At 47.2% G+C, this 27,993-nt stretch overlaps 1 protein-coding gene across 1 annotated transcript in view; it reads right to left on the reverse strand.

Annotated features, from left to right (window-relative positions):
* Positions 1–27,335, reverse strand: part of LOC144180664 (uncharacterized) — a 47,697-nt gene extending 20,362 nt beyond the window's left edge. The window contains exons 1-2 of the mRNA XM_077708967.1: positions 27,212–27,335; positions 4,201–4,302 (exon numbers count right to left, since the gene is read on the reverse strand). Of these exons, the coding sequence (XP_077565093.1) occupies positions 4,201–4,302; positions 27,212–27,326 (217 nt within the window). The 5' untranslated portion in view covers positions 27,327–27,335. The remainder of the gene's footprint in view (positions 1–4,200; positions 4,303–27,211) is intronic.
* Positions 27,336–27,993: the final 658 nt, after the last annotated feature.

Raw genomic sequence — 27,993 nt, forward strand, 5'->3', positions numbered from 1 at the left:
TTTATCTTTCGGCGCGAGTGTTTTTGGAACCGTCTATTTACATCCAGAACTTTGTAGATCTGAGAAGATTTTTCTGGGCTAGTGACGTTAAGACGAAACAGTCTGCTCATCTGAATGAGATAGCCCGTGCGGCATAAAAGCTGAGCACGAGGTCGCGGGTTCGATTCCCGGCCGCGGCGGCCGCTTTTCTGATGGAGGCGAAAAGCAAAAACGCCCGTGTGTACGAGATTTCGGCGAACATTAAAGATCCCCAGGTGGTCAAAATTAATCCGGAGCCCTCCACTACGGCGCGCCTCATCGCCTGCGTTGCGTCGGCGCGTTAAACCCTACAATCAATCAACCGTGCGGCATAAAAATAAAGAATGCAAGACGCGCTTCGTTTGACACAGATAAAACGGCCGGGCATGGCCGGACAGTAAAAATAAACAATAAATAAACAAACAAACGCATTCAAGGTTCGCGGCAATATAACAACGCCCTGAAGTGGTTAGGTTACCTACAGCGCATTCCCCGTTTAGCGCCTAAAGAAACCAAGCTATTAACTTTTAAAACTTTAGTACGTTCATCACTTGAATACGGTTCCGTCGTTTGGAATCCACTCAAAGCGTTCAACATTGCAACATTGCAATCCATACAAAAATTACAGTACCTCCACTCCGTGGATGATGGCGAGGGTGCGGAGTACGGTGACTCGAAATGACATCCAAGTTGCATCCCGAGTGACATCCGAGTTGTGCCCCGACCGTCATTCGATTTGAGCCGTGCGTTGCACCTTGATTATTCCCTAAATAAAACTGCAACTCACGGCTCAAATTGGACTTCGCTTGATTTTCGTTTCGCATGAATGGACGCGGACGGACATTGGGAGGTTTTAAGGTACTCCGCATCGTTACAGGCGAGGGAGTAAGCCGTTTGATTCTCGGGTACTAACTCGCGGTCGTAGCCCAATGGGTAAGTCGACTGACACTAAGTCTGTCTGGTCTACCTGACACAGGCTCGAACCTATCCGGTGCCTGTGTGATTTTTTTGCGATTGTAAATGCTATGCGCACGGATGCGTACGGTAATTGGGCTGTCCTAAGGTACTCCGCACCTAAAAAAAAGCCGCCCGTTTTATATGCCGAAAATATGACCGCAATTTTTTTCTTCCAACTTAGCACCTCTATGTTTAACTACGTTTTCTGCGAAGAAAAGTTTCACATCCACCTGGAACAGCCATATGGCTACAAAGGAAAGCTTCCTCGTTAACTTCGCAGTAGAAGAAAAATTTGTCCTGGTCCAGGATTCGAGCCCGGGCCCACCGCTTAACCGAAGCAGTCGCTCTACCAACTGAGCTAACCAGGATGCTAGTCATTTATAGCGCGAGTACGAATTTATCAGCAACTCGAAGTAATGCACAGGTGTTAATCGACAAGAAAGAAAGCTATACAGCTTCCTCAGAAACTTTGTAGTTCAAGAAAACCTTCCTTCACAGAAACTTACTCCACCTTGGGGATTTCCCCTAAATCTGGTCGATTAACTCCGTTGTCTGCTCGGCGCAATTAGACATGCTTAAAAATTTTGTACACCTTGATTAATTAACCGCGCTTGCCACATGTATGTGCAGTTTGCCACACCATCCTCTGTTCACACCATAAGCCAACATGCGCTAAATATTACGCCATGTCACCCCAAAAATGATTTGTTGAAGTTCAGTTTTTTTCTCGCTACCCGGTGATACTCGCGGGCTCCCTTTGGATCAGTTTCTGAGTGCTATATAAATGCGTGTTTAATAGAGATTTCTATGTTCGCTTGCTTTCAGTGGTCTTGCGTTTGTTCATTCTGTATCTTGTGTAATATTGTCAACAAGACAATCTGTACAATACGCTCACGTCTTTGTTTCTGCTTTTTATCGCTTGATCACTTGTATATCCACTCCTGCAATAGCTCTAAGAAGGGCTGCAGTGTGTATAAATAATAGGTAAATAAAATAAATCTGACCTGTGGCAATTTGTCAGTAGCACCGCTTTCCGATTATCGTCATATCGGACTGTAACCTGCGCTCGATAGTTATTATTTCTGGATATTTGCTTTTGGAATCCATGACCGACATGGACCGAAGCAGGTTCCCACTAACGATTCGCAAGAAGTATATTATGCCCGCGGCTGCGCGGCAGGTTTTTAAATGCAGAGCATTTCAGTAACTCACAATGTCACCCGCGTTGACGTCCGTAGTCCGCACCGTCATTGTGCCTACTATATAAAAAAAAATACCATCCGGCGCCCGGTTTCGATCCCTCGACCCTGCGGGCGGAACGCAATGTACATGATGCTCTACCCACTGCGCTACAAAGCCGACACAGAATGGGACGCTACGAACGCGCCTTACATCGTTCACTCATTCAAATTACTGCTGACGAGCGCTCTCTCGTCAGCCGTTGCCACAAGTGCAACAACATTAACGTAACGCAAACTACTTAACGTCGTGCGCCCCCGGAAATGCTCTGCATTTGATCGTGCCCCTCGCGAGTGGGATGTTTCATTGCGTCTTTTCTCTGTCGCGGGACCCGTGGCGCCATCTGGTGGAGGCGCGGCACAACTCGTAGCACTTTGAAAAGATGCGGCGCCAGCCAGCTGTGTTTGGTGGACGACGCGCGGCATTTAGAAATTTAGCACGGCTTTCGTCGTAGTTGATCGGGCGGATCGGGAAACGAGCCGCTGCTGACGAGCAGTCGCGCTGATTGCGAGAGCGATGCATAGAACGCAAGCGCGTCTTGGGGACAGCTTTGGGGCGCCCGCTTTTACGCTCGAGTATACCTTCAGCTCTTACAAAGGCTACACACTCGTTTGTGCGGATGGCTAGTTTCTCCCAGGCTTATCCGCCATTGGCGTGTGGATAGTGTCAGCCAAGTGCACTATCCAGAGCAACATAAGCCGCTAAACATCCTCAACCATTAACGAACTGGCAGCTGTAAGGGCTGCACTTCCTTATATCAGCGGACATCATGCCCAGCAATGGGTAACACTCCACGACTGGCGTAGCCCCTTACAAGTCGTCCTAAAGCTTTCCAACAACCGCAGACAGCTTGTATGTGAAATTTCCGAAATTCACACTAGCGCAGTGCGCGAAGGTCATGACATCATTCTTCGGTGGCTGCCTGGTTCCTCAGGCATACAAGGGAGCTTATATCAGACGCATCCGCAGCGCATGCCACTTGCTGCGCAGCACGACCCAGCTTCTTTTCTCCCGAGAGCACAGTAACGCCCCGATCCTCGCAAGTGGATGGACTACATAAATATTGGAGTGGCAGGACCCTCACCGCAGGTGCACCCTCTGCAGGCGATTGACCCGCAGTTCGACTTCCACTTTTCACGCGGTATCAACAAGCGGTGAGAAGGCACCGACTGCGCCTTAACGTTTAGTCTAGTTTTAAGTTTAGGATAGGTTGGGACAATTTATTCCTGTGCCCGATTTGCCCAAGGCGGGAAACTGTAAATCATCTGTTGTGCTTCTGCCGTGTGCATCTGCCCAAAAAACTGGAGCGAGCTCCCGGTCTCGGGTACGCCATGGAGGCAGGCTCGAACTTTGTCATTTTTATGGGCTCTGGGCCGAAGTGTTGACGGTACCTTGAGAACAATGGTTCTGCTGCGGTTCCTACGATACTCTGAACTGGACAATCTCTTTAGATCCTAAACAGTGCAAGTTTCTCAAGATTTGCGCTGTTTCACGCTGGGATATTTATCTATTTCTTTTGGTTTGGTTGGCGTTCTGGCTTTTTTTGCCACGCTTACTTTTTATTTTGACTCAGATTTTGCATTAACGATATCCCTTTCAAATTTATTTGTATGTCAGAACACTGGTAGCAGCATTTGTTTGTGTCTCTTTTTTAAAGTTTCTTGTTTGTATTCTTGCTGCTGCACGTGTAATGTCCAACATTCACCCCTCGTCACTGTACACATCTCCCATTTGGCATAGCAAGCCTTGTCACTAGAAAGGCTGGCCTCACCCCTTCATATTAAAAAGTTCTCTTTCTCTCTCTTTCTTCCTCCACCTCTTAGGTGAGATTAGTTGTTTTCTAATAGATCAGAATTCGCTCAAATGAAACAGCTTTACTTTTTTAGCGCGCTTGCAATGAAACTTGGCTTAGGCATTCCGTATTTCGTGCTTCGCTATTAAAAATAACACTCAGCAAAATGTATTTGGAAAACATTTGTAACTCACCCCTTTCACACCACGATGAACCGACCTCCAAAAGAATGCAGACGACGCGGTCTATGCTCGCCGTCTTCGCCTCCACATCCCGTCTCAGCCGACGCAGGGCAGCTGCAAATTTTATGACAATACAACAACAATACAACAATAATCAAACAACAAACAGATGAAATCTATGTCAACACGCCCGCAGGAGCAGCCGATGAGCCCTTCTTAAGGCGCATGATTGAAGGCGCGGCCGAAAAACAAAAGTTCATTTTTTGTAGTCATGATATGTACATAAGCAGTACATGCAACGAAACATGACTAAAACACTAATTTGCACGAAAACCGTATAATAACAGAAAGTTCAAATAAACAAATAAATCGTGTAATAAAGGAACTCGGAAGATAATTTTCCGTACCATTAGCACAAGTGCACAATGCAGGCATAAGCCTGCATTGTACAGTTTTGAACATGTAATCGTTTATACTCTGTTATTTTTGAGCTCCAGATATCGTGTAACCTTGAAAAAAAAGAAAACTTCCAGCAATTTCCAGCCGCCTTACTAACTTTGGCAAAGACGTGTCCCTGATTTCCTGTGTATTGTGATACTATCTCATGCCAGAACAGCGAATGTTAATAAGGCTGAGCGAAAGGGAAATCCGGCGGCGAAGTGTGCGCAGACAACTCCTTCGCTGCAACTTGAAGCGTATGTGCGAAAGAAGCACAGGTTAGGGAAAACGTAGGAGCATAGGGTAGAAAGTTTGGCTGGATTGATAGATGACGCAGCTACACTGTCGCAACCTTTGATGCTGATAAGGGGGAACGACGAAAAAGTGGCTCCCTCGCAGCAGAGCGCACGCGCAGCGAGATCCTGCGGGGAAACACATTTTAAGTGACAACGGCGGGTAAGAGCGCAGCGGCTGAGTGGGCGGAGCCGAGTCAAGGTAGCAACGGCAAACACCGGCCGCATGTTATCTTGAAATGGGCAGGACTCGCTTCATACGCAAAACACCAGCTGCGGTACAGAGTGCATGGGCTAATTCTTTTTTTAGTTGATCTTGTGTTTTTGTTGATTCGCTTTTAGCTCGCAGAGGTTCAACACACTCGCAAGGCGTTAAGCACCGCCCTGTGAGCTTGCTGTGCTGTTCCAGCCGGTGTCTCCGAATGAGGTGGGGGGGGGGGGCGGAGGGGGGGGGGGTGGTCTGGGCAGAAATCTTCGGTTATGCTAACATTAGAAGGCTTCAGTTTGCGACGTGATAAACATACCAAGTCTTTTATCTTGAAACTTGAAGATTTAACTATAGCTGGCCTAGGCTTGCTATGGTCAACCTTGCCAAGCCTATGGGCATGTTCAATAGCCCCGCCGGAAAGCGGCGTTTCTAGGATAGGAACCACTTCGCGAATTTCATTTTCCGATTCAAACCATGACTCACTTTGAGTATCGGGTAGCCCATAAAAAATTAGGTTTTCACGACGTGACCGATCTTCGAATTTGTCAAGGCGACGCGTAGTAGAATTCCTTTCACAGCGTTTCACAAAAAGGCCGGGCGGTAAGCATCCTTCAGACACCCCCATTTTTTCTTCTAGTGCCAGAAGTCTTTCGTTAATGTCCGTAATATCTTGTTGAAAGTTTAACTGAATTTTCTTCACCTCATTCGGTTGCGAAAGTACTTCAGCGTGACTTTTATCGATTGTGCCGTTTAGCGACTTAAGCAGAGTAGAACGTCGCTACTCTCACACGGCTCCTGAGGGGGACAGTTTCATCAACACCATTAAGAGGGCCAGGATTTGCCTCGTTGTCCCCGCCTACGAGTAACAGCTTCACAACAAAAATGCATTCACCAACAGCCGTGACCTCCGAACCCGCGATTTCGTTCCCTAGTGGGTACACGCCATCCAGTCGCTGTACGCACCTAGCGCGATCTACTTGGCATCAGCTAAACGGAAGCCTTCAGATTGTCTTGTAGAATCCCGGGTTTTGGCGCCAGCGACCTATGTTCGATCCCCAACAGTGCCAAACTTTTTGGAACGCCGAGTGGTTTTTTTACTCCAGAATGTTTCCTTCGCTAAATTGCGCGCATTTTTCTAAATCAAGGTGTTTTTGTATCAGTTATGTGCGTTTATGGTCGAGGTACGGTCTACCAACACGTTTCAGTAACATTCTGTATTGCACCGAAGTGTTTGGCTTGTACCTATATCGGAACGGGATATCGCGCTTCTAACGGAAGTTGTAATAGACACCGCCAAATACCCTTGATTGGTGTGTCGAGTGGCAATCATGTCGAGATAGCAACGAAATGAGAATCAGCGAAACGGCCATTTTGTCCTAACGGCAGCAGTAATTGTCACTAGCTCATCCACCGGAGTGGTTATGTTGTTACTCTATATACACAGTCAACGTGTGGTCAACTTAAGGTTTAGCCAATTGACGTGGTTAGAAACGTCGGCGTCCTTGTACGTCAAGCTACGCGAACCGCCTGTCGACGTTTTTCAAGCCAATGTGCACAACGCATGCACGAGATCCACGGCGGGCTACCCAGCGGCATGTGGCTTTCCAAACCGTTCTTTCGTATCGTGCTGGCTTGTTTTCTTGGTCTGCCCGGATCAACGGATCATCCGGAGTGCACTTCAACCAACACTTGTCATCCAAGGTTGGCGACGCCACATCTACGTCACCTGATTCCTCCGCGACATGACATTCAACTGACGGCGCTTCCGTGGGGACATGTGACCATCTCGGTCATATCACCAACTATAAATATTTTCGTATATCTAAAAGTACTCATGTGTTAGAAAAGCCAGCCAAAAATGAGGTCGGCACTCTCGGTAGATAAGTCGCAAACAAGAAAATGGATCGGCCGCGATAACAAAGCTTGCGAGTAACACTATAGACCTTATTCAAACGTGCCGCCATCTACCGGACGAAAAACGAAACGACCGCGAGACGCCATGTTGAGGGATGGCGGCCGCGGAATTGCTTGGTACGGATCGTGTGAGGGGCTTTCTCGGCTTGGCGATTCTTTTATTTTCAGTTTTAAGCGCAGCATAATGAGCGACGAGTGGTCTGTGGACCTTTCTCTGTTCCCTACATTTCCAAGTGACGTCGTAAATACGCATTATGCATCTAAAAAGCAGTGATAAAGGCACGGGCAGGGAAGCTTTTGGGGGCTGTCACATTTTTTTTTTACTTTGAGAACAGTGTTGGTGTTCGCATCCTGCGGGTTTCTCAGGATGTCATTCCTGGAACGCCTCGAGCCGATGCGGGCCGTTCTGAAGTCGAAATGGAGGGAGGGGGGTGGGGACGGAGGGGCACTTTGCGGTATATTTATACGTTAAGAGGAAATCTGCAAAAGAAAAAAAATGCACGTAATAATATCAATTACATACCTGGAAACATTTTTTAACAGCGGAGCTGTTGTAGCTGGCTGTACGTAGTGTGTAGAGCGTAATGCGTTTGGCGTGTAACGCGTTAAACTTTGCCAATGAATTACCAATAAATTGCCAATGAATAATTCAATTACTAATAAGTTGCGAGGGCTGGCGAGCGCGTGCCTCGCTGGGGCCACCGAGCGTCCCCATCACGCGCAGAGGCTTTAGTAAAAAAAAAAAGAAACTGCGAGAACCTTGAAGAGCGAGTAAATGCCAAGTGCGCGTGATCGCGTGCCTCGCGGAGACCACCGAACGTACACCCACTGGATAAATCAGAGATCAGGAAGAGGCACTTCAAATGGCAATTTACATCGCCCAACGATATCTCCAATCCAGAGGACTGAAGTGCGCCCCCCAAAAGTCCGGTTTTCTTGCGCTCAGCAAGAGAACTACCCGCAAGACCGTACACAGAATACAGGAACCAGAATTATGTATAAATAATCACCCTGTCCCTAACGTCCCCCACCTTCGGATATTGGGCCTCATAATACCTAGACACGGATCTGGCTTGCAAGCCATACCACATTTACAGCGCACACTTAACCAGCTCATGCGCATCATCCGCCGCGTCTCCAATCGTCGCTTCAGACTTCGCGAACACGACACCCTACGCATGGTCCAAGCCATTCTTATCAGCAGGATAGCGTACGGCACGCGATACCTGGCCCTCAGACCACAAGAAATGCGGAAACAGGACGCCACCATACGCCAGGCCTATAAGACCGCTATGGGGCTCCCGATCAGCACGGCAAACAAGAAACTTTTGCAGCTGGGGGTCCACAACACCTGGGAAGAAATACAAGAGGCCCACCACGCATCTCAGATACGCCGACTACAGATCACGCCCACGGGAAGAGAGACACTTCTCCGTCTACACTACAACGTCCCACCACGACAAGATCAGAAGATTCGAATCCCAGCAGACATTCGGCAACACATCCGCGTAGCCCCTCTACCCCGAAGCATGCACCCGGTTTTCAACAAACAACGGCGCATGGCACGAGCTGGATTAATTCATAAGGACAATCACCATCTATCATGCACTCGATACACAGATGCATCGCCCTACCCTCATCAGAAAGCGCATGCAGCCTGTGTCGTTAACACGCAAGGCACAGAACTCGCAGCAGCGACCGTTCTCACCACTTCCATCGAGACTGCTGAGGAGTGAGCCATCGCCCTTGCTGCAACAACAGGCGAAGAATTTCTTACTATTATAACTGACTCACAGACTGCCTGCAGAAACTTTTTAATTTGCCGTATATCTCAACCCGCACTGTACCTTCTTCGTCAAGTAAGAAGACTACCAGAAATTATCATCTGGTCACCCGGCCACCAGTCCCTCCAAGGGAACGAGGCGGCACACGCCGCTGCCCGTGCTCATACACACCGGGCCGTTACCTCAGAGGGAGAAACCAACGACCGAACTGCTTCAAAGCCAGCACCACTCCACACGTACACCGAAATCTTAGCTCACTACAGAAACGACCGCCGTCGCTTCCCGCCACCTCATTCACAATTAACGCGTGACGAAGAAACCACTTTACGGCGCCTACAAACCAATTCGCATCCCCATAACACCATACTAAACGCTATGTACCCCACCCAATACCCTGCCACCTGCAACTTCTGCCCTGTTGCTGGTACCCTATACCACGTGGTATGGGAGTGCCAACGGACCCCCACTCTAACGCCAAATCCCAACCCTACCTATGAGCAGTGGGTGGAGCAGCTGACCAGCTCCGAGCTCTCGGACCAGCGCCGACTGGTGGAACGGGCCCGGACGGCCAGCCAGCTCCAAGGCATCTTGGAATAAGGATGCCTCTCACTGGGTGGAGGCCCTACGAACATCCTCCTGCTCACCAGTATAATAAATGTTTGTATTATAATAATAAATGTATAATAAATAATAAATCTCTCCCCTGCTCGCGCCTGGACAACAAAACTGGGAGCACACTACCGCTTAGAAAATTCCGCTCGAAAAATTTGATCTTGGGAAAATAGGCTACGGTCAAACAGCAGGCGACCAGCGGTAAATGAGCGATACACCGGTTACTACGTACATTACTTGCGCTACTCATGGCGCGGTGGCAACTCTCGCGGATACCTTATTTCGTGTAACGTTTGGCAAACGAAAGAATGCGTATTACTTCCGTAAAATCCCAGTGAACGTCCAGAACAAAAAGAAAACAGGGGCGCGCAAAACACGAACGGCAGGATTAAAACTCATCCCACACGATAAAGTACGAGCTGACCGATGCAGTGCTCCTTAACTACCATACCAGCAGGCAGGAGTTCTCGGCGGCAAATACAAGGCTAGAAAATATCTCACATTGGGACCTTTTTATTTCTGCACATACTATACGATTCCTGACTAAGCATGCAATCTAGCTATAATGTTACTGCGCGAAGGGAAGTCGACACCCGCAAGCGACTTCACGCAGGGCTCGAATCATGCTTCCGTTGAGAAATAAAAAAAAAGATATGTAAGCTATTTCTGTGGTCGTCCTCGTATCATCCTTGGGCCCAGGAAGTTACACGGAAGTATTTAAGCATCTTGGAGAACGATAAATGCCGACGTGCGCGTCGCTAACCCCGAGCTATCATGTATACTGCGGTATCCCCGGGAATACCCCAACATGGCGGAAGCGCACGCGATCACCTTATAGGAAGCTGACTCAGCTGGTGTGCGGTGGCCTCCGACATTTTATTAGAGAGCGTAGGCCCGGCCAGGAGTGGGAGCGGTGGAGACATACGGCCGCCCAGGCGCTCGGTCGTGTTCGATCTCGTCTTCCTCTCGCGTGGCGCGTGGCTGCTGACGCAGCTGAGCGAGCACCGCTGACGATGATGGTAGGCAGCCGCTGATGATGAGGGTAGTGGCGATGGAAGCAGATGATGATGATACGTCACTACAACCTCAAGAGGGCGCCAGTTTTTGCATAAGGTCTATAATGATCATCAATTTTCCGAGAAAGGCTTTCATATTATTTTTAACTAAACCAGCCATATCGGCTCCTCTCATTGATCGGTCGCTCCAAAAACCTAATAGTCGGTGGGAAAAAACATCACTAGCATGAATCTCGACTTGCAGCCAGGCTTCAGTAATCACTAAAACACGTCGATGGTGACCAAGAAACAGACTCGAAATGTTCACTTTTGTTGAGAACACTGCGGGCATTTATGTTTAAAAGTCTAAGCTATTTCACGTTGGAAGAGTTGTCAGGCGGGCCCTGCCGCACCTGAGTTAACGCATCATGCATCTATGCCATTCCTGTCTTTCTTTCGTCGCTGGTAGGATTTGGGAAGCTTAACTCTTGTGTTGGCGCAATTGTCCCCTACGTATAATTCATACTAACCTTGTCTTTAACTAATGTTACTTTCTTACCGGTTAACTTGTTTTTGGCGCTGTCTCAGAGAAGTTTTCTCTTCTGAAGCGTGGATTTCGAGTAGTAGTTTTGCACAGAAAGTTTAGTTCCTTTGATGTATAAGGATTCTGAAGAACATACTGTTTTAATTGTAGTTCTCAAAAAATATCACTGGCCTAATGTTTGCAATGGGTTGGCGGGGCGGTGGATTTGTTTCCACAGAACAGCAGTGAACACCAAGCTAATCGTTAAAGGGCTTGGTGAGAACTTCCTGTTTTGAGATAGTATCAGTTTCTTTTGGCTCCTCGCGCAGTCCTTACACTATCAGGGTAAAGCGCCTGCTACGATCTTCTGAATCGATCACGGTCGCCTGCGCAGAATAGATCGTTTTCTCCATAATATAAATGTGGGCGCTTTGCTTTTGTAACCCCCGTATTCAGAAAGCATGCTTAACTTATGCCATAAGGAAGCCTTTTGCAAGTGTCGGAAAAGGACCAGTATGAGATAATGCCGCCTTGCGCTTCACAAACCTTCCCCAAGGTGCACTTATCAAAGGCGCCCTTTTCGATGCACGCTAGGCTCCTGCTGAGAAGGCTAGTGCGCGATACGCCTATCCGCAGACGGCATGTGGGCGGGACTTGACCGTTGCGCCAATAGGGATGAACGCTTCCGTGGAGCCAGTTTCGAAGCGCTCGGATCACAAAGCTCCGTCCGTACGGTACTCGTAGGGACCTTTAGGCTTAAAATCGCGCAGAACACTGGTCGTCGCTTGCGCTACTACCGCGCATGACTATTGCGTGAATTTTCGCCACAGTATCATCCCCTTTCTCGCATGCAAACTTGGTTTGCACGATTGATTCCATTCGGCGCAAGCGGCGAGAAACTGTAGCTGCACCAGTCGGCGTCGTTCTAGCGCGGAGGCAGCGCCATGGTGCCGGCTCTAGCCACACACCGGCCGCCGCCGGGCCGGTATGTAGCAGTGTGCACGGCAGCAAGATTGCGGCAGGCGTGTGCACGGATCGTTTTTGCTTGCAGAAAGCGCTTTGCTGTTTACATCTTTATGCATTTCTGGCGAACGACGCACGAAATCGAACTGCTCAGCCACGCTATCGTAGTAGCTGCAAAGGTGGTCGGGAAAATGCGCACTTAAGCACTGTAAACGCAAACTAGCCGTAAATGGAGTTTTAATCAAGTAATGTGCCCTGAAAAGTACCTATAGCAAAAAATGTACTCCCTAGGCATGATCTAAAGAAGTGGACGAACCTCCATGGTAGTACCTTTGCCCATCCGGGTAGCAAAAGGGAGGATTTAGAACTACTTAACACCATTTGTGAGATGGCGTTCCGTTCCTTGTATACTACCACGTCTACAATAAACGCCCTATCTGAGGTAATCATCTAAAGCGGGCGGTCGCCATGTTAGTCTTCTGTTGTCTCCGTGCACCAGCACTTCAACCGTGGCCTAATGCTAATTAGAACGAGTGAGCAGGACGCGACGGTTGCACGCCGCTACAAAACCAATACCGTACGTATACCCGTATAGATGCTTCAACCAGCGCGATCACAGGCAGAGAGCGCGGCCGTGTTGTCTCAATCTGTTTATTTTGGCGATAGGTGTTGTCAAACTCTGCTGCTAACTAAGAGGCAGTTCTCGCCGTTGCAAACAATTGCAATGTTCATCTGCTTCGCTTGCTTGCGCATACATAGACGATTTAAATTCTCGTGCCAGCGCGCCAACGCACCCGACTGCAGCGACTCAACTTGCCCTGGCGGCACGACTGGCTGCCCGGATGTAAACAACCTCTGTGCTTTCAACGCAGCGCAGCCGGTGACTCGGCGAGGCCGGAGCTTCAAGCCTCGCCTTGTGCCGTCGTTTTTTCGTATTTGTGAAGGACTAGTAGTGCCATTTGGTGGAAAGATTTTCATGTGCCCCTGTCACACGAGGAACGGCCGCAAACAGCATTTGGATACGGCGACAGGTGTGGACAGCTCGCTGGTAAGTGGTCTTTCATCAGTCGATGCGTTTGTCAAACGTTTGGATAGGGTTAACAGCGAAGTACCCGTGCCGCTCACAGCTCGTACACGCACGGGCACAGAAAAAAGCGCACACTCGTATTATTTTACTTGTTTGTGGGTTTTGGGGTATGCGTTCGCATTCTTTTGTAGGCCGGTTTGTAACAGGGCATTCGAGATAAAATCAGTTGTCGCGCGCGGCGTCGTTTCAAAGCAACGTGACGGTTACTTCGTGGTGGCGAAAATCAGCGCAGTCAGACGGAAGCGGGAAGGAAGGTAGAGAGATCGGGAAAGAGGGCGCTAATATATAAAAGAAAGCGTAATGCAAGACGAGAAATATAACACAACCCGCCTGCATTTCTCCGAACTTCAGGACAGAGCCGCACACGGGTACGTTGTCACAAACTCGAGCGTACGACGTTTAAAAGTACCGTATATTTTTTTTTTCATTTTTCAACGTGACCTGAGCCACTTATCTTCTCATTACCGCGCATGCAGACCTGATTGTGTCCCTGTGTTTGAGCGCACAGCCATCCTTTTGCGACATAAGAACCAGCAAACGCGAGAAATTGTAGAAGCCAGCCACATCAGAAAAGCTGGTTCCGAACGTATCAGTCATCCCTCTATCGCCCTGCTTAATCGAGAAGTCGCATATTTAGACGCATATTGAGCGCTATTTCGGTGCTTCTTCTGGGAATGCGTGTTGGGGGTGGGAGGGGGGGTCTTAATCCATGTATGATGCGGTTATCTTTGCTGATTTTTCGCCTTTCGTGCGCCTCAAAGTTCGTTTTGTGGTTTTGTTGTTACGGTTTTTTAGTATTTTCGGCTGAGTGCGCCGAGAACTGTGACGCATTGGGGGCGCGGCAATTGGGCGCTTGGGCATATAAAGCTTTGAATTGTGCAATAATAAACTAGTTGCGAGTGTGCGCTTGTGCCGTCTTCATGTGTTCTTGTCCTCGTTAATTTGCGCGCAGTTTATTTTTCGCAATGCATAATTACCAACTCGCCCAACTCGCAACCCTTTTACAGATCCTATACTCCGTAAAAATGAGTTGCCTGTCCTTTTAGGTACGGCAAAATCTCGCGCAGCGCATCATTCTGCCAGGAGGCCACATCCTAACGTCAATGCACACACTATGAAAGCAGCTTGCACTTAATGCGTCACATTGTCTGCTGATAAGCATTTTAGATTCGCCCCTCTCATCATCATTCACTTCGTGGAGATGGCGGGATTTTCTTTCATAGCTTGTTGTCACTGCAGTAATTAATAGCAGAATCAGTCCTACAAATCACAGAAACGGTTCGTTTCACGTTGAAAATAATCACAGTAACACACTTTGCACCACACGGAGGAACAATCGGTTGCAGTGATGAGGCATAAGGGTAACTTGTTGTTAAAGGGTCATTGAAGACAACCAGCAAGTTGATTTCAAACGGAAGTCGGACCTCCGCATAGCCATTTCAGCATTGATTTAGTGCCAAGATGCCTTAAGTGCTGAGAAATCGCTGTTCAACTGCTCATCAAACGTGACGCAAACACGACTGCAGTCGCTGTTTGCATCAGGATAAACCGGAAGCAAGTGAAGCAGCGGTGATTAATAGCAGTATACAAGCAACTGAATACAACATTACCACGTACCAAGCAGTTTGGTCAGTTCCGGTCAAATCGCTCATGCTTCCCCAAACTCCCCTGTCATTTGCCGTTCGAGACCACTAAGCAAAATATTTCTCCATTGAACCTGTGATCAGTATTTACGCTTCACTGAAGAAAAACATTGGCCTTTTGAGGCCCCGCAAGTTTTGGCGTCGAACGATTTTCTCATGCGTAGCTCGCATGCTCCCTTGGAAAGCGGTACTGCCACCCCAAGTATGGACGAGTAGCACCATCCAGCGGCAGCCAAGAAAGAAGTTGTGCGCGTCAGGCCACTTAAGCCCTTCCGGTGAAAACGTGTTTTTGCTAGTTTCAACCTTATTTTTAAAAAAATGCCAGGTGTAAGAGGGGTATAATAGTGTTCTCCGTGAGCTAATCTATCAACCTAGAGAGACTTGCATTTTAACTTCACTGTCATTTAAAGTTGTGCTCGAGTATATTGTGCGGAAGTAATATCTTTTTTATTGCTGCAAAAGCCACGATGGTAATGTACTGGCACTTGGTTTTATGAAGCCTTTGCATTCCTAATTTAAGTACTGAATCTTCGCAGGGAACCTGGCATAACAATTTTATTACTGTACCGAATTATTAAGTTCATTTAACCATAGTGTCTGTTTTGAATTTTACATGTGGGGCATTTTTTTTTCTTTTTTGCTTTTTCAGGTAGATGTTCCTTTGACTCCCTGCCTGCATTCCGCGAACGGGGAAATTAGCCTCCGCATCGATGGCCAGAGTGTCTTGACTGCATCATCTTTACTGGGAGGACTGTGTAGTCTGTTTGCATCGTTCTGGGTTTTCAACATTCAATATCCCAAGAAGGCACACAGAGCTCTAACGTTTGTGGAACATGCCTTTTTGGACCTTGCCAGCACCAAACCACGTGTGAAGGATTTAGAACTAATTAACTTTTATCGCATCAATATCCCTCACCAATATTTTATTTGTTTTCAATCCTGTAATCATTGGATAGTAGTTTAAAGAATTTCGTATTATGTTTCTGACGTTTTCTTTTTTTTTACTGAACAGGGGATATTTGATGGGCCCTTCTGTATGCTGATAATACAGCTATCTTTTAGTGAAGCAATAATATTAACCAACTAATATAACTTGAAACAATTATCTAAATAATGTTGGCAACTGGTGCCAAATGAATCAACTCAAAATTATTGGAAAAACACGAATTACATGGCGTTTTCTTCTCACTCTGAAGAAGCTGTCGCGATACCACCCATTCTGTTCTATATCCTTGCAATTAACCCCTCAGACTGGGTCACTTTTCTTGGCGCATATGTGTCTTAATCAAAACGCACTGGTATTTTCCGCAGCATATTTCTCGTTCTTTATATTACTCATTTATCCATAGCCATCTCATTGCTGTCTGTCTCCTACATCATTTATCTCTTGTGCCTTTACCATCTACAAAATGCTCGTTACCTTTCAATATCAAATCGTTACACAGCTCTCGCTCATTTCACCACCAATTGAAAAAAAATTTTGTTGTTTTAAACCACTGCAACCATTTTTTTTACTTTGTGTACTGAGTACTGATGCGTACTGATAAGAACTCACGCGTTCTCAATCCTCTAGTATTATATAATGATGTCACTTACCATGCCGTTGTGTTTGTGCCTATATGTTTTTCGCGTATTTCCAGTTCTTGTAGTAATATTGTTTCTACAGTTGGTTCAACTAGCACACAGATCGCTCATTTCACCACCAACTGAAAATGTTTTGTTGTTGTAAACCACTGCAACCATTTTTTTCACTTTTTGTACTGAGTGCTGATGCGTTCTGATAAGTTCTGATAAGCACTGACGCGTTCTCGATCCGCTATTATTATATAATGATTTCACTTACCATGTGGTTGTGTTTGCGCCTATCTTTGTTTTTCGCGTATTTCCAGTTCTTGTAGTAATATTAATTCTACGGTTTGTTCAACTAGCATTCTATTGCTGTCTTCCATTCCTAACTGGCGTGTTTTTAGCAATTCACCGTTTTTGCTTTCTTATAGGGGGTCGCCCTAAGTTTTTATTTCGGAGCCTCCTTGTGTACACCTTGTACCATGTAAACTTGGATGCGAAAGTTCGTTTGAAATAAACCTGAAACCGAGAAAAACCGTGTGAAATCAGTACTCCCGCAGGGAACTAGAAACTCTCCCTTGTGGCCTTGAAAAAACTCCTTTCGGAAGGCCTACAAAACCGCCCCAAATTTGCAAAACTCCATTCAAAAGAAATATATGCTTCCCTTGAACCTCCTAAAAACTCCCCTCGCGAGGCCTACAAAACGTAAAACTCCATGCAAAAGAAGTAAATGCTTCCCTTGAACCTCTTCAAAAGGCCCCTAAAATAACATAAGTACTTCCCAAGGGAGCCATAATAGGCTCCTATTCAACCGCCTGAAAAGTCCATAAACATCACTTAAAAACGCCTTGAGGAAGTAAAGAATACTCCATTTTGATCTCCTTAAATTCTCCCTAACATTTTTTAACACTCCCTAACTACCTCCTTTCTATCACCTAAAAACACCCTGTTTTGAGGAGGTAAACAAAACCTCTCTGTTCCATGTAGTAAAAAAACTCCTACAAGGAGGATCACTAGAGGACAGGCGAAAAAGAACCTCTAGGGAGTATATGGGTGGAAAAAAAGTTTAGAGTGAGGTAGGTCGGGAGCTACCTTATGTAGCGCTTACTTTTCGGTCCGATTATTTCGCCAGAAGCCGCCCTTTGAGCATAAGTTTGGTTCTTGAAACACGTTAAGGCGGCAAAAGTGTACGAAGGGAAAACTTTACTTAAGTTAGGTTTGTGAATGCGCGGGTTAGTCAGCAAAGCGTGATGCTAGATCGGTTATCACTGTTTCAACACTGGCTTGTTGTGCCCCAAGAGCAGCAATAACAGATAATAATTTGTTTCCTTTGGCAAGTAACTGATTCAGTAGATCTGCGGTACTCGTGTCAGGCGTATCAGGTCCAGTTTTTATCTTGACATCACCACACATGAGACATTTGCGTGCACAGTATGCATCATACCAAATGAGAACACACTGCTGGGGACACGGCAGTACCAGTAAACGGCGGCAATCACTCGTAATAGTACTGGAATAATTACAAACATGTCCGAAGCAGAAAAATGGCTGGTAAAGCCACGTGCCATTGAATGGTCCGTGGTGCCCACGGAAGTTGAAAAGCTGCCAGGAGAAACAATAAGGCTCCTATCTACACATGGTAAAATGCGAATCTTGGAGGGCTCGCCACTTTGCTGAGCCGGACCGCGTAGAACGTCATGAACCAGGACTATTTTCTTGTAACCACGAACGCACACACACACACAATGAACTTTTCTCGCCCCCCCCCCCCCCAAACACACAAATATATTAAAAGGATACACGTACAAAGGTTAATGGCCACTTATGCACACAAGCGGACCGGGTGCGGAAACATTCAGGAGCGGATGATTCCGGACAAAGACTGAAAGAATCATACGCTTATTAGAACAGACTTTCGGGAAAGTTGGTGCATATTTGGTAAAACTTAGAGGCCGAATTAAGAAGGACGATAGAAAGAAGACAAACACAATCACTCACCACTAAATTTATTGCAGGCATCGTCTCATATATACACAAAAATTCCCCGGAGCATGCACCCAAGAACACCACAAAAAAAAGCACTGGTGCGATAGCTGCAAACAGAAAGCAGCTTCCAAAAAATTAAACTCGCAGGCAGTAACACCGATGTCTCACTGACGCACTGGTTCCTTTTCTTCTTGATATGAAAGGCTTCTAAAACTCCCTGGACTAATCTTCTCAAAGAAAGGTCTGCATTTGGACTGCGAAGGAATGAATGGCCTGCACTGATCATAGTGCGCTGGTAAATGAGCGCCCGTCCTTTTAGCCAGTGACGAATTGTGCTCACGTGCCCTATCAGTGACACATCTGTCCGTCTCGCGACATAGGCCGCCCCGCATGAAAGTGGAATCTCGTACGCCACTCCTACGTCACACGGCACAAATCGCTTAGCTTGGTTCTTTTTGCATTTTTCCTTATTTCGTTTTCCAGGAATTTGCACACACAGGCAACCAAGTTTGCGTAGAGCGACGAACACCACAGGCACTTTGTGCGTGTGGTGTTCTCCTATGTGCATAGGGTCACGAACAACCTAAGGAAGGCGGCACCAAGAAGACGGCAAAAAGGCACAAAGTGCCTGTGGTGTTCTTCGCTCTCGGCAAACTTGGTTGCCTGTGTGTGCAAATTTATGGAAAACCAAATAAGAAAAAAATTAGCGCCAATCCACCCGGTGAGTGTGCTTGGAAAGCAAAGCTGTAAACGGCACCCCACAACGATTACCCATGCGACGTCACTTAAATTCCCTAACGATGCTCTAGAAATGGTGAAACCAGAGACAAGTGAAATGCACTTAACCACACCCCCTACTACTTCAAAGAAATATTCTTGGTAAGGTTAAATTAATGCATTATACATGAACGGTGGTTGGTTGAGCTGTATTGGTGTAGCACATAAGTGAAAACTCTTTTTTTATAAAATTAAAGCTCAAACCAGGTGTTAGACGATCTCACTTATCCGTCTCTGCCATTGCGGACTGAGGCGACGTGGAGGAGGAGCCGGACGAGGAAATACCTCTATTCTGAACGGCCTAGAGTGAGTCCCAGGGGAGTGGCTCCTTCTAAACTGTAGCCAATATTCAGTCCGCGCCGCCTGTGCTCTGCACACCAGCTGAAGCTAGGTAGCAGAGAGGGGTTTGAACAGCAGTATCTCCTATTGATCCTGTTCTGTAGTTGACGGAAAGAGAGGAGGGTGCTCAGGGATGAAGTCGCAAGTCCCGATTATGTGGCAGAGTGTTCCTACTTCTGAGCAAAATTTACATTCAGGGTCGTAGCGATTCAGGTGCATTGAGTGAACACGCGTCGGGTGTGGGAAGGAGCCGGATTGTATGAGCTGTAATATAGTTTGTTCGTCTATGGAAAGGTCAGGGTAAGGCGAAGGTAGGGTCTGTCTCAGAAGGCGGTAATGCTGGGTTTTGTCTCCGAACAAGACAAGCGGGTGACTGTCCTCGTGCAGCTCCATAGCACGGGGGGTAAAAGTGCAGGCTTGGTGGGCGTATTCGCTTCCCTCCATGGAAGCGTGAGTGGGTGTCCAGATGTGCTGAATGGAACCATTTAAAAAGTGTTTTTAGCACACACATTGCAGGTCGGCACACCAAACCCGACCAGTAATTCCGGTAGGCTTGTTGGGAATCGGAGACCATCTTACGAACCCCTGGTTGAGTCAGAGCCAAGGCGATGGCTGCGTCTTCTGCTGCCGTCATGTCTTCGGTCTTGAATGAGGCCCAAAGAAAGAGGTTGGTTCTGGCGGTAGCCACGATGGTGTCGTACTGCTACTCGATGTTGGGAGGCGTCTGTGTAGATAACTGCATGATCCCCACCGAGGGTCGTGTTGAGCGCTTGAGCCCGTGCTTGTCGGTGACCCTAGTCGTGTAAGGGGTTCATTTTTCTAAGCAAAGGGAGCATCTTTAGTTCTTGTCGCGAAAGGTCCAGCAGTACATCAAGCGGAGTGATATTGTGTGATGCCCAGCCATCTGGTGTTGGATGCGGCGCCCCGCCGCAGTTCTGCATATTCGGAGCTTCTGGAATGAAAGATGGCCCTCTGTCAGCTCTACTACCGTGTTGTAGGGCCCCGATATAAGCAGCCTGTCTGTGGACGCACTTATGGGAAGAGCGATGGCTTGCTAAACCGCCTTTATAATCATTATATAAAGCATCTTTATGCCATCCTTGCCGAGAAGAAGACAGGGGTTGACGTAAGTGATTCTCGAGAGGACAAATCCTTGAACTAATCGAAAGGTAACGGATTCCTTGAGGCCTCGCTTCTTGGTGCACTTCGCCTGAACATGTGTATGATTTTATTGATGCAGTGTTTGAGGCGCTGCAAGGATACGTCACTCTCGGTGTTGGCCTAGACGTGTAGGCCCACGATCTTTATGCTGGGGATTGGAGTGATGGCCTGGCCATCAAAGAGTATGTGAATGTGTCGTTGGGCGTGAGGGCGGACAACAAGGAGCTTCGATTTTTTACATGAACACTGCAAGCCATAGGCTTTCGCACATTGGCGTACTGGAAGTGAGATGCCATGGGTTGGTTTGAGCTTCCCTTAATCGCTATAGCGTGGAATTCAGCGAGAATTCAGGGGTTAGACCCGCAGATGTTCTTGGTGAGTGCATCACTTGTCTTCCCCATCTCCGCGTGTGATCGTAGCTAAATTTGTAAGACAATGGGCTCTGGCTTTGTTACTTTATTATTTCCAGGTTCGATTCCTGGCGGTGCCAGTAAATACTTTTATTTGTTCGCGGGAGTTTTCTGTTGACACCAACGGTCGCGAAAGAACCCTTGTGGGGTAGAGGTAAAAAGCTTTGCGTTAAAATTGCGAAAAGAAGCACGCTAAGCGATTTTTGTCCTGACGTAGGAATGGTATACGAGATACCACTTTTACCCAGGGAGGCCTATATCGGTGAGCCGGGCAGATCTGTGAATGATAGCGCTCACGAGAACTATTCGCCACTAGCTAAAAGTACGGGCGCGCATTTAGCAGCGCATTGTAAACAGTGGAGGCCATTCCGTTCTTCGCAGTCCAAATGCACACCTTTCTTTGAGAAGATTAGTATTCTAGGGAGGAGTGAAAACCAAACGGCCAGGGAGCTTTTAGAAGCCTTTCATATCACGAAGAAAGGGGACTAGTGCGTCAGTGAGACATCGGTGTTACTGCGTGCGAGTGAGTTTCATTTTTTGGAAGCTGCTCTCTGATTGCAGCTATATCAGCAGCGTTTTTTTCCTGGTGTTCTTGTGCGCAAGCTCCGGGGAATATTTGTGCATGTATATGAGACGATGCCTCCAAGTAGTTGCGAGTGAGCGCTTGTGCTTGTCTTCTTTCTATAGTCATTGTTAATTCGCGCTCTCATTTTTACGAAATATGCTCATTGCCTACGATCGCAAAGACGGGGCAATCCGGAAGCGACGAATCGGAGATGCACTTCTCTCTCTGTTCACGGAGGAGGTTACTGCTCTCGTTGAAGATGTGTCTCGCTGGAGAAGGACGCGATGGTGGCCAATGACTAGCTGCGGAAGGGAAAAGCTTAAGATTGCGCCGCAGCGAGGCCTCGCTGCCCGCGTTCCACGCCACCGGAACACCGCCCACTCGTTGGGCGCACCGGCTTCTCGCGGTAGCGTCGGAGACATTCGTCGGGCCTACACCACGACGGATGGCCGTTGTCTCGTTGACAGCTGGGTATTGTTTTGTACAGCAGCGGATGGATGGTCCTCGGCCTACACCGCAAGGGTGGCCGTCTTGATGATGATGATGATGATGGTGATGATTATGGCCTGAAGGATTTTGGCACGTACACACAAGAGGAGATTGGCTAGGGCTAGCTCGCTTGTTGAAATTCCTAAGGTCCTCAAAATACGAATTTATTTCAGAAAAAACAGAGGCCGTAAAATGAAACTTCGCTATGATTAAAACCCGAATTACCTATTAATTAGCACCCTTCAGCAATTCAAATGCCCTGAAGCAGGAAGAAAATCTTGAATACATTTATATGTAAACCTTTTCGCATTCCCAAAATTTGTGCCGCCAATAGATAATATAATAGGAATCAACAAAGTCAACTTCAAACGCTGAATTTGGTTTTTCAAAATCAGTTGTCTAGCTGCTGAGAAGCGGTGACAGGCGAGAACAAAATGTTCGATTGTCTCAGGGACCTAGCACCGCACACATAGTTGCGTGGGTGAAAGGCGTGTGCTAAACAGATACAAATTGAGCCTTGGAATTGTGCAGCGCAGCTCGGTGAAGGTCACTATTGGCGAGAACCATAATAATAAGCATTACATCCACACTTTAAATGTTGATACTCTTGCTGCTTCCCATACCGAACAGCACCTCCCGTTCTTTCTCCTCCTATGTTGGGCTCGTATCATTCGGTGGATTGAACGCTCGTGAGTTGCTACAGCACCGACACCTCATCATACACGGGCGTTAGTAATAAAATTTGGAAGACTATGTTGAAAATAGTGTCGTTTAGCAGGCCGACTGAGTTGCCTAAACTGCCAATATTTCGGCACGTGCTGTCTTTAACCGTTTAATTTTTCTTTTGAATTGCAAGGTTTCTCGTGTAAGACAAGGAATTAGCTTCGAAGATTTCTTTATTTCGGTTAGGAACGAAATCATCTAGACAATAAATGCATATATTTTTTAATTTATATTTCAGTTCACAAGTTTCGGATCCAGTAAAGTTGTCAAGACAAAGTGGTAGCCTAGAGGGCTTTCATCCCCAGTGGCCGAGTTATGTTTAATGGATTTTGCTTGAGCAATATTTAAACCATCCGTAACTTCAATCAAACAAGAAAAACAAGCCACAATGTGTTCAGACGATCCTTGATGAGATCTGGCAATGGAAAGTTCTAAAGAACGGCTGACAAACACAAGATCAAGTATACGGAACTCTATGAACCTTGAACACGTATCGGTTGAGTAACAACCTGTTGCAACCTGTACCCGTCGTGTGTGCCTTCTCTGCTTTCGTCCTGCTTCAAGCGCTACTTATCACGTATCATCACTAACTAGCCAAACTGTCCATTTTACTGCAAATTTGGGATTCGGAAGAAGAAGAAGACTTTATTTTTCAGCAGACGTTGTTACAATTCCTGCTGAAGGGGCAGGAGCTAAAGAAATTCAGTGCCTGACCAGGGCTCCTGACCCTCTGGAGTTCACAACAGAGGAGTTCACAGCAGAGGACATGTTCGAATCAAATATGCGTGCTTAGCAATAAGACCCAGCAATACCGGGAGAAAAAAAATACACAAATTAAAAAAATACAAAAATCGTATATTTACAATAATGAGAATCCTAAGTTATACAATATACATAAAACTTTTTTCGGCAATACCTGTTACCAGCAGAGACAATAGAACACGACATATTTCTTTACTGATTGTTGCTCATGTCTATGAAAAACTCACGTCTTCACACAATACAGTTTAAACATAGTATCAAATAAAATTGTGTATGCAGGCCAGGGAAGTGTTTTGGAATGTGACCGCCCCAACCAACATCGGGTAAGTTGAAAGGAGTCAGCTTTCTGCATTGGTTGCCAAGGCGTACGCTGCACTGAAGCCATGAGCACCGCTGAACTTGTGGGGCTATGTGCACGACTTTGTGTACAATTTTCTGCCTACACTTTTCAAAGCACTGTGCGTTGGGATGGCCACAAAGCCTACTACGCACTCTCAGCTGGAGTGGGCGGTTCTTTCGCCCATGAACTGACATCTGTCTCTTCCCCCTTCTACATCTCCTTTTTCGAGAAATTTTTGCCGCACAGGAACATTACCACGACAGGTAGAAGAGAATTTTCTATGGGTGGGTTTAGCATCTTTACTATTATTATTAACAGCTGTAGAGCTATGCCGCGGCTCTGCAGAGTGATAACATTGGGTGCTTTCGCCAAGTGCTTCACATTTCGTGACAAATTTTGCATTTCGTGTAATCATGAAGTGAACACTGTTCTGCTTGGACATTACTTTGATCTAGATTCTCAGTCTTACACTCTCTAAAGGTGTCAGTTAAATGGATGGTCCCATCATAAGAAGCGCTGATAAGAGGTTGCCGACTCGTCTCTTGTAGCACTAGCCTGTGTTCATCTCCTGTTGAGCCTATGGTCCTCTGGTGCCTTTCTGCTTTGTGACATACTACTTCCTTTTGGAACATCGACCTGTTCTCATTAGGTTATCTATCGCCAGAATCTACTGCCCGAACCACATCCCACAGTGTAAAGGAATTCCCCTTTTTGTAGTTTGAAACACGCCATTCGCTACAAAACAACGTGTACACGACTCTAAAGCAGCAAGTTGTTTTTTGAGTGCACGGATTTGTGTTCTCTGCTCGTTCTTTTCCATCTTAAATTCCCCTACGGTCTTTTTTTCCTCTTCATCTTTATCCTGCTTACTGTATCGCAATATCATTTCTGGGTCCGCACCACCTTGTCTTAGCAGAGGTACATCACCAAGTCGCCTGGTCTGTCTTTTCAAGGCTAGTTTTGCTTTACCCTTCGCGCTCTCACTGTGGGAATACTTTCGAAGCTCTGCATCGTTCAAGCCTACATCTTGCGCAGCTTCCATATTTTTTTTCCAATCCGACTAGGTACATTTTGGTGTATTTGCACAGAGATAAAAGCAAGAAGGAGAACCGAGCTCGCACGCTCGTTATGTTCCAGGCAGAACAAGAAACAAAACAAAAAAATAGGGAGCGCGGCCCCAAACAGATGCCGCGCGAGCAGTGCGGAGGCGGGAAATTTGAATTTTATTGAATAAACCTTCATTTCGTCTATCACGAGAGGAGCGAGGGATGATGAGAAGAATGTGGGGGGTAGGAGCGGAGAACGGAGTGGAAGGTTGCTTGGCACGGGCAGCAGACGACTATAGTTTTTTTCCACGGCGTATGAAGTGAAGCAAGTGGACACGCGGTCAATGCTTTTCCCTGCTCGCTAGAGTTTGTTTAGACTCTGGCTGTGCGTCATGCCAACGGAGGAAACACTGCATCTGCAATTGGCTCGACAATGAGGTACCTCGCTGGCGTGAGACGTATGGTCGTGCGTCCTGACCTCACCACTTGCAAAAGGTGATTTGCAACGAGTCATTTCCACATTCTCAGTCAGGCTCGTGAGTTCGGCCAACTCGGGATAGCTCGATTAGCAGTCGGCGACGCTTAGCCATCATGCTTCTCCAATGAAAATGACGTCCATTCCGGCACGCTGTCTAGCCCTCTCGGAACACTCCGTCGGCTGGAACGGCATCCTCCGGTTAGGCTTGTGCTGGAGGCACATCCGGCTGGACCTTACCATATCTTGACGAGGGGGCCAATTGTAGGCCTCCAGAGAGCATTTTTAGCTCTAAAACGGCCCTAGGCGATGCCAAAGGGGAGTTCGGGCATTGCGTGAATAGTTGATTCCGAAAATTGGAAAGCCATGAATCAGGACGTCGCCACTTCTGAGGTCAGAATAGTACTAAGTTTTAAAAGGTCGCCACGGCTCGCCCAGCCTTCTTTGCGGTTGCATGGAGCTGCCGCCGCTGCTCCCGTTTCAGTTCGTCTAAGGATAGCGGTGAAAGGGGGAGCCTAGAGCTGGCCCGCGTGTCCTTCGATCTCTATGTCGCACTCGATAGTCTCTCGCGCTGTGGCTACAAGAGAGCATGATGCGGCATCAGCAGGTGTCAATTCTTCGCAGGGAAGGCAAACAAGCTGGTATGTGCACCTCATAAAATCGCATTCGCATCAAGTGGAGACCACACATTAGGTCGTCAAAGTGCAACTTGCTGTTTTCATGTCGGTTTCAGAGCTAAACGCCGTTGTAGCCAACGCCGTAGCCAAGATGTAGCCAACAAACTTCGAGAATTCCCCGACCACAGCGAGTCCTTATTCCTTTGTATTTATTTAAATAACACTGCAGCCCACAACTAGGCCCACGTAGAAGTGGCGAAACAATTACGGTGCATGTCAGCCAAGAGGAATCATTGGGTATGAAAGAGAATATATGAAACAAAACCTTTACAAATATCCATTCATGCGTGCAAATTATCGGTTAAATGCGGCGATCGACACAGTGTTTCAGTCGGATATTTTGCAATCGGATAAATGTTTGTGCGCACCAATAAGGTGAATAAATTTAAAATAGTGGTATTACCGGGTATGACGATATTTGAGGGGTTGGATTTGCCGATGCGTACAGTTTCCGTTTGAAAAATTGGCGGTAAGTTTTAATATATCACCTGTCTTTCGGGATTCCAGCGTTGAAATTCGGCTAACTTGCATGAGTGTGGTGGGGGAAGGAAGTCCATGAAAGCGATGATGAATAATCCCACTAGCTCCAGTTTGTTAATTTCCAATCACTACCAGCCACTGCCTGGTAGTGAATAAGCCGTGAAACTTTAGACCGGGCAACGAGCTACGTTCCTGCTAATCGGGCAGAAATTGCGCCTTATTTTCTATTGAGAGAGAACGCAAAGTGGCACCGCCCTGAGGAGCCGGGGAGAACTATACACGCACGCGCATGGAACGCCGACAAAAAGAGGGAAGTGCGAACGCAGAATACGTTCGACGCGGGGCACGAAACGACAAACCTTTAATGAACATTTACCTGAGACTGCACGGATGCTGAAAATGGCGCCAAATGATAAATATTCTACTCAAAATGCATGTTAAACTGATGTGACGCAAAAACTTCCGGGCTAAATTATTTTTGATCTTGGAAGTTGGGCCTAGTAAGGGCAAATCTGCTTAACATGTAGAAACAAGTGATCAAAAGTATAAGCTTGAGGTCGAAATACACCTGTAGAATGGCGTGCTGCTTTCATTGCGGCCGCCTGCTACACAAAAGTCGGGACGTTTCCTTTGTCAATGCCTCACGCTTAAAAGAACCATGCAGCCACGGGAGTTTCTATTTGCAGGCATGAAAATTACGCAGAACCCTAGCCCGAATACTTTCGGAGCTCTTATATGCGAGCAGTTCTGGAACATGGGCTGCTCACCGGTGCGACCGGCAAGGGAAGTGGGTCCCGTTGCGGTGGAGGAGGCCGGACTTGACGCCGAGGAGAGCACGTGCACAGCGACGAGCAGCAGGACCAGGGCAGCCGTCCGCGCCATGGGGAAGTCTGGCGGGCGCATGGGACGCGCTCCTTTATTCCGCGCACCTACAGCCGCATCCAAGCCGCCGTCCAATCGCTGACCACCGCTCGTGCATCTTCCCCTTCCCATTGTCCAATGACGTGCCCGCCAATCAAAGGGACGGCGAAAGGAAAGCGCGAAAGGCCGCTGCGCGAACACAACGCATTTCAAACTAGCATGCGGGCAGACATCCTTGATTGAGAGCTGCTTCACCAAGACGGCATTTCCAGATATGAAAAGTGCTTGCCCGCCTGATTCGATTCGATTGCTCTCTGCAAAGGTCCCCACGGGAACCAACAATCTCTTTTCCTGGAATGACGTAAAACTTCCCGCTGAAAAAGCCAGTTATCCAAGGAGAGAGACAGAAAGCGTGATCGAACATTATTGTATATCGGGAGACTTGGAGAATAACCCGTGTGAAATAACGTTGTTAGGCGGGGTCAAATAAGGCCACGAAAAAACGGGCGACACGTAGAAGCCCTTTGCGGGTGTCGAGCCCTGTGCGTAACAAGGCACTCGACATTGCGAAACAGCAAAAAGTAAAAGGCACTCGACATTGCGAAACAGCAAAAAGTAAAATCTGCCTGTTAGTTTGAAGTTGGCGACGTCTTTGAAAGGGGGTGTTCGTGTTATACACTAACCAATA

Source organism: Haemaphysalis longicornis, unplaced genomic scaffold (genome assembly GCF_048455015.1).
Source record: "Haemaphysalis longicornis isolate Haplotype H1 unplaced genomic scaffold, Haemaphysalis longicornis Haplotype H1 scaffold_4, whole genome shotgun sequence".
Classification (NCBI taxonomy): domain Eukaryota; kingdom Metazoa; phylum Arthropoda; class Arachnida; order Ixodida; family Ixodidae; genus Haemaphysalis; species Haemaphysalis longicornis.